The following is a 14,705-nucleotide window of genomic DNA, read 5'->3' on the forward strand; positions in this document are numbered from 1 at the left end:
GTACTTTTGTTACTGTATTATTACAACTCAGAAATTATTTCTATGCAAAAAAAAACCAGTAATTTTTAGCATGTTCATCAAATTAGCTGCATTTCCACACAAGGTTTGCTGTTCTGAATTCTAAAATTTCTGAGGCAGAATGACAAAGAAGAAGAGATGAAAAGCATCCTATTTGTTTCTGATGCAGAAGGAAGTGATCCAAATCAGATTTAACAGAATCAGCAATTCCAAGATAGGAAAATGCTGAGCTTGCCTAATGATGCTGGGGAAGCCAAGAACGAATGAGGCAGGAAGGTATTACAGCCAGCTTTCACTGCAGTCGCCCTCCTTTTGCTGGAGAATAATCTCAAAAAACATTTATAAGTATAGCTCCCTTCTTAATGCTCCTGCAAGGATAAAATTATTAATATATAGCCCATTAAGAAACAAAATGCTAATCCATATCAGGTGCCAAAACAGTATTCTGCAGGTAGCAATGGCAAGAGAACACTCACTGAAAATTTAAGTGATAGAATACGTACAAAGTGGTATTTCCTTTGTTAAGCATACTGAAATCTGATTAAAAGCCTTAAGAGCTAAGAATTCTTTTGAATTGTCATACTTCAGTCGGAAAGCTGTAATTTAGGCTGCTTTTATTGCGAACACTTTTTACCAAGCAAAGAGTCTTGTGGGGCTTTGTAAGCTCAGAGGAGAGCTTTATATATACATTTATTAATATTCCCAGGCCACATTGAATCTGGGTGATCATCAGTAAGAACAGTGAAAGCAAAATCCTAACAAGGCTTTTCTTTAACAACGGATTTTCTTTTCAGAAGAGAGTGCCAACTCATTTGCTCTATCTGAACCCTCCATCATCTCCATGGTAAGACAGTTTGCTACAGTAGTGGTTACTATTATTTTATTGGAAACTATTTAGAATTGAAGCATTTTATTTTTTACACATAGCACCAGATCTTTCCTACCTAGAAATGTAAGACATTGTTATTGTTTGAAAGATGTCTGGATAGCTCTGAATGTCAGCTGAACAACAAACAGGAAAATATCTGCTTGCTATTTATTTGAGACTCCCTGCAGAATCTAAAGTACCAAAAGCAGGAAGATGCACATTCTACTATTCTTTACAACTGGATCACGACACTGCCTTGTGCAATACACTCTTACAACCCACTCTTGCTAAATTACTTGCACTTAAAATTTCTGGAATGGCAAAATGAAGACACCTACATGCCTTCATGTATCTCCCTTCCATGTAGCCCCAGTACCACAGCTAGAAAGCTTGGCACACCACCACGTACAGCCCTGCCCTGCTCCTCGCAGCAGCACTGCAGCAGGATGGGCCATGGTTCCCCGGGCCCACCCACCGCGGCACAAAGGAGCCCCGTTCTACACAGTTCAGAAGCTGATGAGGCATAACAAGTGAGGCACTGCAAGAGATGAGCTGGTATCTCAGTTATGGTTTCCAAGTCACCCCGAAGTTGCAGTCTGTTCACACCTTGGCCACTTAGTTCTAGCTGAGTTAGTTTGCACAGCTGGCCATAGACTGTACTCCTTCAGATTTAATCTGACATCGTGGCTTGTTTTGCAAGCACTGAGCTGACAAGCCATACCATGACCTCATGTAATTATACAGCATGTATTTAAAAGACTTCTTTCAAGACCTATTAAATTATACCATGCTTTGCTTTACACCTTTGCTATGCAGCATTTCTGCACCTCCAAAGTGCACATAACAGCTCCTGCATTTTATTTTAGTACTAATTAAGCCAATTAATGATCGTCACAAAACATCACTTGCTATAGATGACTTGAGTGGTTTCAGTCCAGAACCAAAATGTCCATGAGAAAATCAATTCCATCTTCATGAAGGAATCTTGACATTGTGCAGAAAATGCAGGCTGGGGCTATGCACTGAATAACCAAGGGAAAAAATAAAATATTGAATAATTCTTAGTACTTGAATGCCATCCACTCTTTGCACTGAACTGGACATCTGTCTCTGGAAAAGGTAGCATAAACTTCAGGTTAAAGACTTATAATGACTATTCAAAGGAATGTGACTGGTGGAATCAGAGCCACGCCAGTAGCTTAATGTGCCATTGCTACATTTTTGTTTGTTTTTAAGAATTTAACGTTGAAAATTGGATATTCATGTGTTAAAATTTTCTGTGCCAAGTTTTTCCTTTTTTTTTTTTCTAAAGCAAACTGGAAACGGTCCCCAGAAGTTCCATCAGGTGGATTCCCATCAATGCCCCTGTGGCCCATCTGCACCATCAGAATAATGAGAATCATATCTGCCTTTACCATTTTAGCTGAATAATGGTACAGCAGCAGTTGTCTACCACTCTGTCCTGGTATTAGTAGACTGCCAACAGCAAAAGGTTACAAGACAGCTGGCCAGTGAAGAATATGCTGGCCAAAAAGTAATGAAGAGATTCAGCAATCTCATATTTCCACTGAACAGGTACATTCATTATCTCTCAATATTATCAATTTGCCTCTTCCCTCTCAAGAGTTGTGGGTTTTTTTCCTTCCCAAACTCTCCTAGGCCAGGCACTGCTTGGGCTTGTTATCCTCATACTCAGAAAGTACCAGATTCCTCCCTCTACATTCTAGCTGCAGCTTCAACTGAAAGAGAAGTCTGGCTCAGCTCCAGACAGGATATACATATAATTCAGGAAACAACCCTGCAAAAACCTCTACTGCACATATTATATGGAGGCTTCTAGTTCTTCTGAAAGTACTTCCCAACCTCTGATTGTAGCTATCAGACCGCTTAAAAAAGGCAGCCTCCTCTTTCCAGGGCTGTGGCACCGTGTGCCACATTCTACACTTCCTTTACCCAGTAAATGTAAGGAACAGTGCTCTTGTAATTGGGTTTATAACCGAGCAGGGACGTTGGCATGGTTTTTTTTAAATCTTGAACGAACTTTCCAGTGGCAGACTTGCCAGCAGGTTATCATTTAACTCTTGAGAGAAATGGCTAAAATATGAAATAATACAGGTCCTTTCCCACCCCATACTTGCTGAAAAAATATTGACATTGTCTACGGAGCTTCCCCATGCCCCTTATAAAAATAATGCAATATTAAACATACGTTGCTTGTTCTAGTTGTTGATTATTTTTCTTCTTCCTTGGAGGCTTCTTCTTCTTTGGCTTGTTAGCATTCTGATTATTTTGTTTGTTGTTCACACCAAAGTGTCCTGCTGATATATCGCTTTGTAGAAGGTTAACCAAGAGTGGACTTGTGAGCGTAACATCTTTATTGACAGGAAAAACAGGATTCTGCCCACAGGAAATCTGATTCCCATTTGGCGTTCCACTAAACCCCGTATTGAAAGGCAGCCCATGGCCAGAGAAATGACTCCCTGAAGCACTGTTGTTTCCTTGCATTGCTTGCATATGAGAAGGCACCATGTTTGGCTGCTGCACAGGAACATCAGGTAACATCTGTGACAAGTTCACATCATTATTTGTTGTAGTAGCAGTATCCCCAAGTTGCTGAGATATGTGAGGACCAGGTCCAGTGGGTCTTAAAACTTGCCCTTGAATTCCCATAACCTGAGAAGGATTACCATTCACAGGGCCTTGCTGTGCCATCATCTGCCCAGTGAACTGCACCATGTTTCCTTGCATGTTTGGGGTTGGTCCTCTCATCAGTTGAGCTGGCCCCGTCATAACACTGGATTGGTTTTGAGTACTAAAGGGCTGTTTATTTCCTTGCATCTGAGTGGTCATCATCTGTTCCATCATCGAGTTTTGCTGCAACAAGACCTGGCCCTGAGGTCCCATCATCTGATTGTGTGTAGACATCATCTGTTGTCCCTGCTGGGGAATCATCTGTTTGGGTGGGGTCATCCTTTGGGGAGAAGGACCAAGATTTTGGTTTTGCGGTGTCACCATCATTTGGCCTTGCGGCATGAGCTGAGTTCGAGAAAGTATCATCTGGTTTTGAGGGTTCAGCGATCCCTGAGCCTGAATGTTTACCATCTGTCCTTGAGAGGATACAATTTGCTGATGCATTCCCATAAGCTGAGACTGTGGTCCTTGCTGAGGCTGTCCTTGTATGTTGCCCATGTTAACTTGTGGCACTCCACTAGCACCAGCCTGCTGGTTGTTCATGTTTCCATGAAGTCCCATTAGATTGGTCTGCATCATATTTGGTGGGCCATGTGGTGCTTGCATCTGATTTTGAGGAGGTCCAGATCCTTGACCACCTTAAAAAAAAAAACAAACCAAACAAAAAAAAAGCGCCAGTAAGAAACTGATTGGAGTGGTATAAGGGATTTCACAACTTTTGATGTTGAGTAAGTAATCCAAAATTGTTTTTCTCCCTTTACCAATGAACTTGAATATCTGACATATTTGCACTGCTGTGATGCAATGTTTGACGATACAGATACATGTTAGTTGTCAAAACAGAACACCATACTTCTAAAAATAAACACTTAGACCAGTACTTCACATGTACCCCACTGCAGAAGACATAAAAGAAGCTTAATTTCAGTTATCTGTATGCAAGTTTGAAAATCTTCCATAATATCACCTAACTCAACAGAGTAATTCCTAACCAAAATAAGCTTCAAACCTTTAGGTTATTTCATAATGGGTTAAAAAAATAAATATACATGGAGTTCTGATAACATGACATTATCAGGGTATCCATAATCCAGATAAAACAATAATAATTGCATTGTTAAATGGAAACCTTTGTGAACTAAAGATTTTTTTACACGCCTGACTGTAAGGAGTCTTCCAAAACTTTCAAAGTAACTAATAAATAATCTTTTCAAAGCAGAACGAGATTATGTTGTCATTCTGCTTCTAAAATAATAGCACACTTCTGGTTTTTTTTTTTCCTGCGCAAGAAGTTCCTTTTGTGTTGTATCTTTATTACCCCTAGCCTCCCAATTTCAGTGCTAGTTCCATTCAATTTCTTAACAGATACTTCTGGATCCTAGTATCACAGTCCTGATCAATAATAGTTGGGTTCTCTGAAAAACATGACCAGCCTCCTGCTTTTCTTTTCCCTATTTAGCAATATACACAGAATGCTCCTGAAGTCCCAGCTACCTAACTCCCTATTAATGACTACAGTTTATCATTTTGGTATCTGTATTACACAAGTAAAAGTGTAATTTTCTACAAAAAAGAAAAAACTGAGGAACACCACATTCCAAACAGACCTGTGTGCTGCACATTTTGGCTAGTTTGCAGCTGTGGCGCTCCGCTGTTCACCGGTGCTCCTGGAGCTGTGGAAGGCACCTGACCTTGCATGAAGTTCTGGTTGGCCTGGCCTGCAGGGAACCCTGGGGGGAGGCGCTTGGGCATTCCTGAACACAAGAATTTTCTTATTAGTAAGTATGGAAAATGGGAACAACAACAACAACAAAAGATAAAATCTATAATTGGAGTATGATAGGAAGAATACCTCAGAGTCTGTATTGCCACACTGCAAGTTTAGGCAGAAAGTCTTTTTTGCCAATATACAAAACCCACAATATATTTCTAGTTCGTATCTGTGTAATAATTCTGTCTAACAAGCTACTATGACTCAGTTCAAACTGTAATTTAAGTACACAACCCACATAGAAGGCAAAAAGTTCATGTTTGACTTCTTAAAAACTGAAAATTAAAGTAACATAGTTTGCTGTTTTCTTCTCTACTGCATCTCAACTCTAATCAGGCCCTTAACTTACTCCATGTACACAAACACAAATAACTTGCATTTTTGCTACAGTGATGTGCTCCTCTCAACAACAACTCTCACTATAACACACCAGATACACACTCCTTTGCACTGCTGTGGTATATACACACACTCAAAGCAACTTCTCAACCCAGACTGGTCTGAATAACCTCATGAGACACCATGTTCAGGCTCCAGAACGGCTGCTCATTCAGGTAACCCTGCTATTCCTCCTGCAAGAGCAAGGAATTCTATCAGGCCCCTATCTGGCATAATGCCCACACTTCTGACATATCAAAACATCACCACTACCCTGGCACAAGAGAGTAAAAATTCCCCTCTGCCAACTTCAGCAGCAGCATAAATGGGTTTAACAGAACCCACTTCTTTTTAACTTGCTGTCAAACATACGATGCCACAGACCTAGAAAGCAACCCTCTCCTCCCTTATTTTTCTGACCCACGACAGACAGACAGAATTTGGCTTCGGTTCGTTCTACAGTTACAGATTTCTTGCACGCTTAATTGTATTGCTTGTGTTAAGTCATTTGGTCTTAGATTTGTAACTAATATTTCAAGATAATCAAGTTTCCAGGTTAAGCAAGACACATGTGCAAATATGGAACGTATACTTCTTGAAATACCACATCACTAGACTCCAGTATCAGTTCTGCCAAGCTTTTAGGGAAGTTTTGCATATAGAGATGCTTGATCTGAGAAAAAAGAAGTGTTAACTCGGCCTACTCCAAATCTAATGCAAATTCTGATTTGTTAAATTAACTAGGTAAAATGGAAAGCGTTTGAATGTATTCATTTACTGCAAACTTTTAAATGCAAGATGGTTTAAAAATTGAAAAGTATGCTATTACAACTTAATTAACACAATACAAGATGGCTTAATAATGGAAATATCCATAATTACAACTTAATTAACATATGAATTACAGCAAGCAATAAGCATGCGCAGAAGGCAGGCAAAAATCTCAGCAAGTAGAAACAACACAGCTTCGTTGAAACCAATGGAATCCTGTCTTCTAAAATCAGCTGAGGATAGAGCTCACAGCAGGATTACTGATTTTAGCACTCTAGGGTGAGTCCAAGTAACGTATTTTGATAGTTTATTTTGGGTGCCATTTTTAACTCAAAATAGTAGGGTTTTGTTTGTAGTAGGCTTACTTAGAAAGGAAGGAGAATACAGAGGTTATACTATCTAAAGGTCGTGGCTATGACATCTAGAGAAAATGACTCCTGATGGGGACATATGGCTGGTGAGGCAAAACCGTAGAGAAACGTGACCGTAATAAATAATAAATAACTGCTTCCAGATGGAGACAAGATAAGATATACCAAGTATAGGGCACTGGCAGGTCCTAAGAACAGTCTGGAAGAGGAGAACCCTGAAACTGAGACAATTATTCTGAATCAAATTCATCTGAATTCAAATGAGACCCACGGTACAGAGAGTGAAAAGAAGCTTGTCCAGATCAGCAGACCAAGAAATGGGTATTCCTTACAGCTTCCTGGATGGATTTCAGATGTACAATGTGAGAATGAAAGAAATTAGAATATATATGTGTGCGTGTGGGCAGACAAAGAATATGGCTTATCATCTCTAAGTACATAAAGAAAATATTTCCAAGGTTTAAGTAAGAGCTTCTGTATGGGTATCTGAGAGCAGCCATTCAAGGGAAAGATGAACAAATGAGTGAGCAGAGAAGTGCTACAAGCCTGGCACAGAACTACAAAAAGCTCAAGGGGAAAAATCCACCAAGGACACAAAAGAGATCTTGGGATTGACAAATGAAATTCCTTCACTGTCAGAGAGGAATTCTAGGAGTAGTAAGTAAAAGACGTGAGTGCAGAGGTCTGAGAAGAGAACTAAAAACAACACAGCCAAAGGGGAAGTTAAAACATGCCTTGACCTCTTAATTTTAGAATAGGGAGTATAACAGCACGGCAATAAAAAGCTCTTTCTTCTTTTATATGGGAAGAAACTGATGACAAATAAAGACAAGGTCAAGAAGAGACATCCACAGCTTAGTAAGAAAGATGTAAAATAATGCCTCACTTCTGCTGTAGAAAATGGAAACATGGTGACAGAGGAAGCTGAAGAGAGAAAGAAAATGTTAATTTGTTCTTATTACACTCTTTCTCAAAAAAAAATGCCACCCCCCAAAAAAAAACAATAACCCCAAACCGAAACAAAAAACCTACACCATCTCTCAATATCCTGAATTTGCTTAAAGGCAAGAGACAAATGGCAGCCGTAACAAGCAACTGTATACAGCAATTTCTTTCTGCAGTGGCCCATGGTCTACCCTTAGGTTATCACTGCGACACTGCAGGATAGAGATACATAGTAGAAATTAAGTGATGCTGATGATAATTCACCTACGCTCACTTTATACTCAATCTATGCCTTTATTCTGTCTTTTAAAGGATCTTTTCAAAAGTAACAGCAACATCAGTTCTAGCCATTTTATGTTTCTTTTCTTTTTAAAATAAAAGAAGGTCTCAGTACTTCTTACCTCCTAAACCAGGGTGTAAACCTTGTGGACCTTGGTTTTGCTGCTGCATCACCATGAAGTTGGGGGGTACGTTCCCCTGTTGCACCATAGGATTACGACTAGGAGAACTGACAGGCTGCTGAAATCCCTGGGGAAGCGTGCTACTCTGGGGAGGCCTTGGTCCCATCTGCTGCTGCGTCTGGTTAACTGTTGGAGATGATGCAGGAGATCCCTGCTGGAAGGAGGAGGGAGAGGAAGCAGGAGACTTGTTGGTCAGGTGGGGTTGTTGCAGTGGTGTAGGAACCCGTGAGGGCCCTCCCTGAAGGCTTTTCATTTGAGGAGCAGTAAACTGGCCAGGATTGCTCATTTGGGGAAAGTTTGAGTGAGCCTGGGAAGCTTGCTGGCTTCCAAAAGGATATGGAGGTGGAGGATGAGTAGGAGTTTGTACTGTTGCTAGAGATGGTCTTGCTTGAAGCTGCTGCTGCATTTGTCCAGGCAATGGGGCCTTTTTCCAGCCCTGGTTTACTGTCAATGTACCCAATGCTCCCTGGGTTGGAGGAGGTTGAAGTGCTCCAGAAGGAAGCTGGTTCCAGCCAGGGGGAACTGGAACCTGTGCTGGTGAAGTAAATGAAGGTCGAATACCCTGCTGTGGCTGTTGATGTGGCTGGGGAGGACGTGTCTGCAACTGCGTCTGCTGCTGCAGCTGCTGAAAGTTGGCTGAGTTCATCTGCCTGTTTACAGGAACTGACTGCATTGAATGGAGCTGGGGAGCTAGAGATCCAGATGGATGGTTTTGCTGCTGGATATTTAGCCCAGATAAGAGTGGGTCCATTGCATCTATTAAAATAGCAAAGAAAAATATATAAAAAAAAAAAAAAATAACCTACTGTAGACAAAACCCACCCCAAACCAAGAGAGGGTAAATTGCTTGCTTGCATTTGCTTACTCCGCATAAAAATTCACACTCCAGTCTTCCAATTTCTCCAACAGACAGAACAGGCAATGCTCTACAAATTTTCAAAATGTTTGAGAATCCTAAGAAGCGAAGTCTTATCAATTTATAACCTCTACAATAAAGTACAATAGCTCCACAGCTCTTGCTGCTACAGACTAATGTACACCTTCTACATACTTAGAATTGCAGAATCACAGAATACCTCAAGTTGGCAGGGACCCATAAGGATAATCGAGTCCAACTCCCTGCTCCTCGCAGGGCTACCTAAAACTAAACCATACGACCAAGAGCATCGTCCAGATGCGCCTTGAACTCTGCCAGGCTTGGTGCTGTGACCACTTCCCTGGGGAGCCTGTTCCAGGGACCCACCACCCTCCCAGTGAAGAACCTTTTCCTAATGTCCAATCTGAACTTCCCCTGACGCAGCTCCATTCCATTTCCTCGTGTCCTATCGCTGGTCACCAGAGAGAGGAGATCAGCACCTCCCCCTCCGCTGCCCCCCTTGAGGAAGTTGTAGACTGCGATGAGGGCACCCCTCAGCCTTCTCTTCTCCAAGCTGAACAAGCCAAGTGACCTCAGCCGCTCCTCGTAAGTCTTGCCCTCGAGACCTTTCACCATCTTGGTCGCCCTCCTCCGGACACACTCTAGTAGTTTGATGTCCTGCATACACTGAGGTGCCCCAAACTGCACACAGTGCTCGAGGTGTGGTGCAGCGTAGAGGGGGACAGTCACCTCCCTCGACGGGCCAGCGATGCTGTGCTTGAGGCACCCCAGGGCACAGCTGGCCCTTTTGGCTGCCAGGGCTCGCTGTTGACTCTTACTCAACTTGCCATCAACCCAAACCCGCAGATTTCTTTCCATTGGGCTGCCCTCTAGTCTCTTATTCTCCAGCTTGTATGTATAACCCACTTGTTGGGGCTATTATCCCTGCCAGTTAAAAAAAGCGGCATGAGGAATTAAGGTAGTATCATAAATTAATATTCCCAGAACATTTAAAACATGCTGTCTGTAAGAATAAATACTGCAGAAGTTGGCAAGTACTGCCACCATTTCATAGACGGACAAGTAATAATCCCCTCTCTTTTTCCGCAGTGCCAAAACGCAAGTAACTTGAACTAGCAGAACTGTGAAGAATAAACCCTAAACATTCACAACCCCCCGAACCCCCAATCCTTAAACTTTGAGTCTACCTACCCCTCCTGGAAAGCACTTGTCCTCAAGTCTAGTGCATTTGCTTCCTACTGGAGACTTCTGCCTCATTCAACCAACCCTTCTCCTACCTTTATCTAAACATAAATCTCAGTCACAACAGTTTTACTGCAAAAATACCACTGCCACTGCTCAACGCATTTGAACAAAATACCAGGCAAGCTCGTGACTTATTAGGCACCTGAATTAATTGAAAAGTTTTACCAGATTCATGGGGGCAGGGAGGGTTGCACAGAAAGAGTAACTCCCAGAAAGGACAGGGGAAATATGCCAGGTCAGTTCTGGAGTGCTCTTATGAGTACACACACAAGCCTGTGTGCTGAAGAATAAAAATTCAAGAAAGTTTTCAGGTCAGTACTGGGACTAAATTTTACCACCTGGCTGTGAGGAAGGCCGAGGTGTTCTTGGCTGCAGCTCAGCACTAGCACCACTTGCCACCATAGAGGAGGGCACATTTCCACTCTGGGACATCATGACAGCTGCAGCATTGCTCATTCTTATTAAACCTTAAAAAATAAAAATAAAAATTATCAAGTCTTGCAATTTTTACATAGAGAAGAATTTTAGATATTATTTTTTTAACAATAAAAAGTTTTATTTATTAATAAAACACTTCCTTAGACTTTAAGAATTGTTTGTTCAAAATAACTCGAGGACACATATCTCAATCTGAAAGCTTAGGTTCCCTATCATAAAACAAGTCAAGGTCATGCTGAAGCTTCTCCCTTAGCACCAAACCTTTAAAAAGGCTATAGAAGAAAATACCACCAACTCATTAATTATTTGAGCCTGACTTGCCACGGAAGTCACCAAGTGACAAGATGGTATCAAAGTTACACATGTACTAAGGTTTTTGCAAAATCCAATATTAGAAAGTAACAGAGGTGTTATAAGAGAGAAAAATGTCAGTGTTTCACTTCAACAGGCTGCTATTTTATAAAACCATTTATATCATTGACCTGTTGGTTATATTGTTGTTATACTTATACTGTTCACATTTATATTGTTGACCTGCAGGCAGTAAATTAATCTTACGATCATCACAATGAAGATTAGAGCAGCTGCTTTCAAAGCAAACCTTTCTTTAAATGTTTTACATTCCTTGTTAAGCACAGTGATTTAACTACTGTTTAATCAGGTTTCTAGAGAGGTGAAATGTTCTTTCCATTTCTTCTGATCAACAGCTACACATGCATCTTTCATTAACTGTGACAAAAAAAGCACCCAGTTATTTTTAATTGCTTAAATCTTACTTACTAAAATACTAATTATTTTGCCTTATGAGTCAGCTGTTAAAATAAATTACATAGTAACTTTCTTTTAACTCTCCATAAAGTCTGATTTTGTAGTTAAAAATTATTTGTCATGCATATACAATGCTCTAAAATGCAGAGTTTAATAAAACTACACCTCCCCGCCAAAATATGTGCTTTATGATCAGACCTCAAAAGTTTATGAGAAAATAAAAAGAGGAACCAACAGTGATAGTGCCCTGTCCTTCCTATAATTATAATGGATTTAATCTAAAATAATTGATTATTGTACACTGAATAAAGGCTTATGCTCATTTTCATAAAGGTAGCCAAACCGAAAACTGTGGTATTTTGTACACATTTCAAAGTGAATTCACTATACTAGACCCATCTGCTTTAGCATTCCTTATGTAAAAAAAACAAAACACCAAAACCCAAACCACCAAACCCTTAAAAAAACCCAAAACAGACTAATCTGCCCCACCCAAATCACTTCAGTGTTTGTGGAACAAAATGCAGCCAACTATTTAGTTTACATAATGTGGGACATGGTTTGACAGTACAGTAACAAGAACACACATTAATTAAAATGGCAATTATAATTCTGCAAACAATAGCTGCTATAATCGGTGAAAACTTATGATTAGCTTAGTAACAAATTTCAAAGTGTATAAAGCTAAACAAATAAAAACCAAAGGAATTTACCTTGTCCCCCTTGCATGGGAAACCCTGTCTCCATTCGCACAGAGTTGCCTGTTCCCAAGGGCCCGTTGATTCGGACATCTTGACTTCTGTTTTGAGCTAAGGCTAAATTGATAGCACCTTCCCCTAAAAATAATGCACAGTTTGGGTGAACTGAATGATATACAGAAAAGCAGAATACAGACATTTTCAAAAGGACATTTAAAAGATGTCAAGGAAGGAAGAACAAACTTTTACGTATAAAAAGTTCTTCAGAAGGACAGTTATGTGTCGTACTACCCTTACCTTCCGGATTTCAACTTTAAGAAAAACAAACACCATGACAAGCATTAAATGCCCTTGGTCTCATCCCGAGTGTGCTCTTGGACAATTGTTCATAATGGATATTTTAATCGTGAAATCCACTGAAAACTTGTTTTTAAGAAAGCCTCATATGAAACAATTAGGGGAAAAAAAAATCAGGGCGCATTTTGTTGGCTAGCACTCAAAAAACATTTCTTAGGAGGTGTCTCAGAGGATTTTCAGCTATCATTTTTATCATTAAACCTATTCTTGAAAGAATAAAAGTTTTCAGCTACGTTTTCACTGAAGTCATTCTCCTACTTACTAAATTAGAAGTTTTGCAACATTAACCAAGTACAGAAAATTGTTTGTTGAGTATACTTAAATTTTAGCTTAACGCCTTTGAAAGCAAATTAGGTGTGTAATACCTTCAATTTGAACTGAGAGAATTCCCAGGTCACGAAGTTGTTGGTTATTATTCTGAGCCAGAATGCGCAGCCGCTCAGCAGCTTCACGGGGTATATTGAAGGTAACACGAACACTGTTCCAAGGTTCTATCTTCTGCAGTTTTAGCTTTTTGGATTCTTAAAAGAAAAATGGTCAGAGTCAGTGCAAAGGCAGTTTTCAAACACATATGATGAAATAACATGGTAAAAAAAGCACAGTTGAAAAAACTGAAACACTTATTTGGCTTTGAAAATTATCAGTGCTTAGTCTACAGGTACAGGAGATTTCTCCATCAGTATTGGTGCCATGACCGATACTGCCAAACCACTTTAGGGATTTTCCAAAAATTAGCAACGTAAAAACTACTCGATTGATAGCCAATGCAATAGCCTACACAACCACTTGATAATATTACTCAAAAATTGAAACATTCTGTGGATAAACTACTTTGGAAAGATATGAAAACATCTAATAAAACAGATTTAGCAAATCTGTTACTGAATCAGATGGATGCGTGAAAAAAACAACTAAAAGAATGAAACCCTCATTCTTGAAATATCTGCTCTACAAATGCTTGTGAAACCATCTTTCATTTTAGAAGCCCAGTGCCAACAGAGCCAAAACAGTATTTCACTAATTTCTACCATATTATTTAGTTTTTCTGCATATATATGTTCAATCCACTGCAAAAAAAGAATATTGAAGTCACACAAAATATTTAGTTGCAGGTTTTCTGCAAACCTATTCTACATACAAGTGTTTCTACATAGATCAGTTGTTTCAAAAGTAACAAGCGGGAATTAGCAAAAAGGTAGGGTGGTCATGCTGAATATATTAATCTGAAGTGGTACTTAATTAAATTATTGCTACAAAACTCATTCAAGGATAATTAAAAATATATTCCTAATATAGGTTTATAAGCTTCCAGTTTCTAGCTTTCTGAAGTCTCTTTGAAAACAGTGAACATTGGCCCAAATTTTAATCAGCCAGTTCTTCCACTGTAACATCAGATTTACTAAAAGTTTACTAACTTTTTGATTCTGAAGAATGTATCATTTAAGAACGCCAATAACTCATTCCTATTTAGAAATCTTAACTAATTCACCAAGTCCCTTCTGTTGCTACAGTAATGGTATTATTAAATTCATCCTCTTTCTGCCTATAAACACATTTTTGGCTAGAAACATGACAGGAGTAGTTTTGAAACCTCATTTTGTGGAGGTTTGAACAGTCCTATATTTACCGTTACTAATGTTCCAATATTTTACATATAAAAATTACATTATCAATTTCAATATATCCAGATATTAGTAACAGTTTAATTTTTCAAACACTGCATCTGCTAAGTCTAAATCAATGTTATTTACTAACTCAACATTCTGAATATCCTATTTTGCTCTGAATAAGTTTAAATAACTTGTCACATGGATAATTTTTAAATTAATTTGACACTGATTTTAAAATTTTGCTTTCTGCTTTCTCAGCTGAGGTCTGAATCATGTTTATTAATCCTGCCATCAATATTTATAACAAACCCAACACACAGATGACTCCGTATAAAAAAAAAGCAACTCCATACAGCTACAGATTTGTTTCCGTTCAAAAACTACGCAATTTGTCTGTGGTATTAACACATATCCTTTTACACCAGTAACTATCTGTTA

The 14,705-nt window shown here is 39.4% G+C and overlaps 1 protein-coding gene across 2 annotated transcripts in view; it reads right to left on the minus strand.

Moving 5' to 3' along the window:
* The window catches only part of NCOA6 (nuclear receptor coactivator 6), a 46,862-nt gene that overhangs the window by 17,542 nt on the left and 14,615 nt on the right, over positions 1 to 14,705 (minus strand). For both annotated transcript variants that reach the window (XM_042800800.1, XM_042800802.1), the window contains exons 5-10: positions 13,023 to 13,178; positions 12,316 to 12,438; positions 10,735 to 10,863; positions 8,215 to 9,030; positions 5,185 to 5,331; positions 3,096 to 4,215 (exon numbers count right to left, since the gene is read on the minus strand). In XM_042800800.1, coding sequence (XP_042656734.1) covers positions 3,096 to 4,215; positions 5,185 to 5,331; positions 8,215 to 9,030; positions 10,735 to 10,863; positions 12,316 to 12,438; positions 13,023 to 13,178 — 2,491 coding nt within the window. The remainder of the gene's footprint in view (positions 1 to 3,095; positions 4,216 to 5,184; positions 5,332 to 8,214; positions 9,031 to 10,734; positions 10,864 to 12,315; positions 12,439 to 13,022; positions 13,179 to 14,705) is intronic.

The sequence above is a fragment of the Tyto alba genome, unplaced genomic scaffold (genome assembly GCF_018691265.1).
Source record: "Tyto alba isolate M040663 unplaced genomic scaffold, T.alba_DEE_v4.0 Super-Scaffold_33, whole genome shotgun sequence".
Classification (NCBI taxonomy): domain Eukaryota; kingdom Metazoa; phylum Chordata; class Aves; order Strigiformes; family Tytonidae; genus Tyto; species Tyto alba.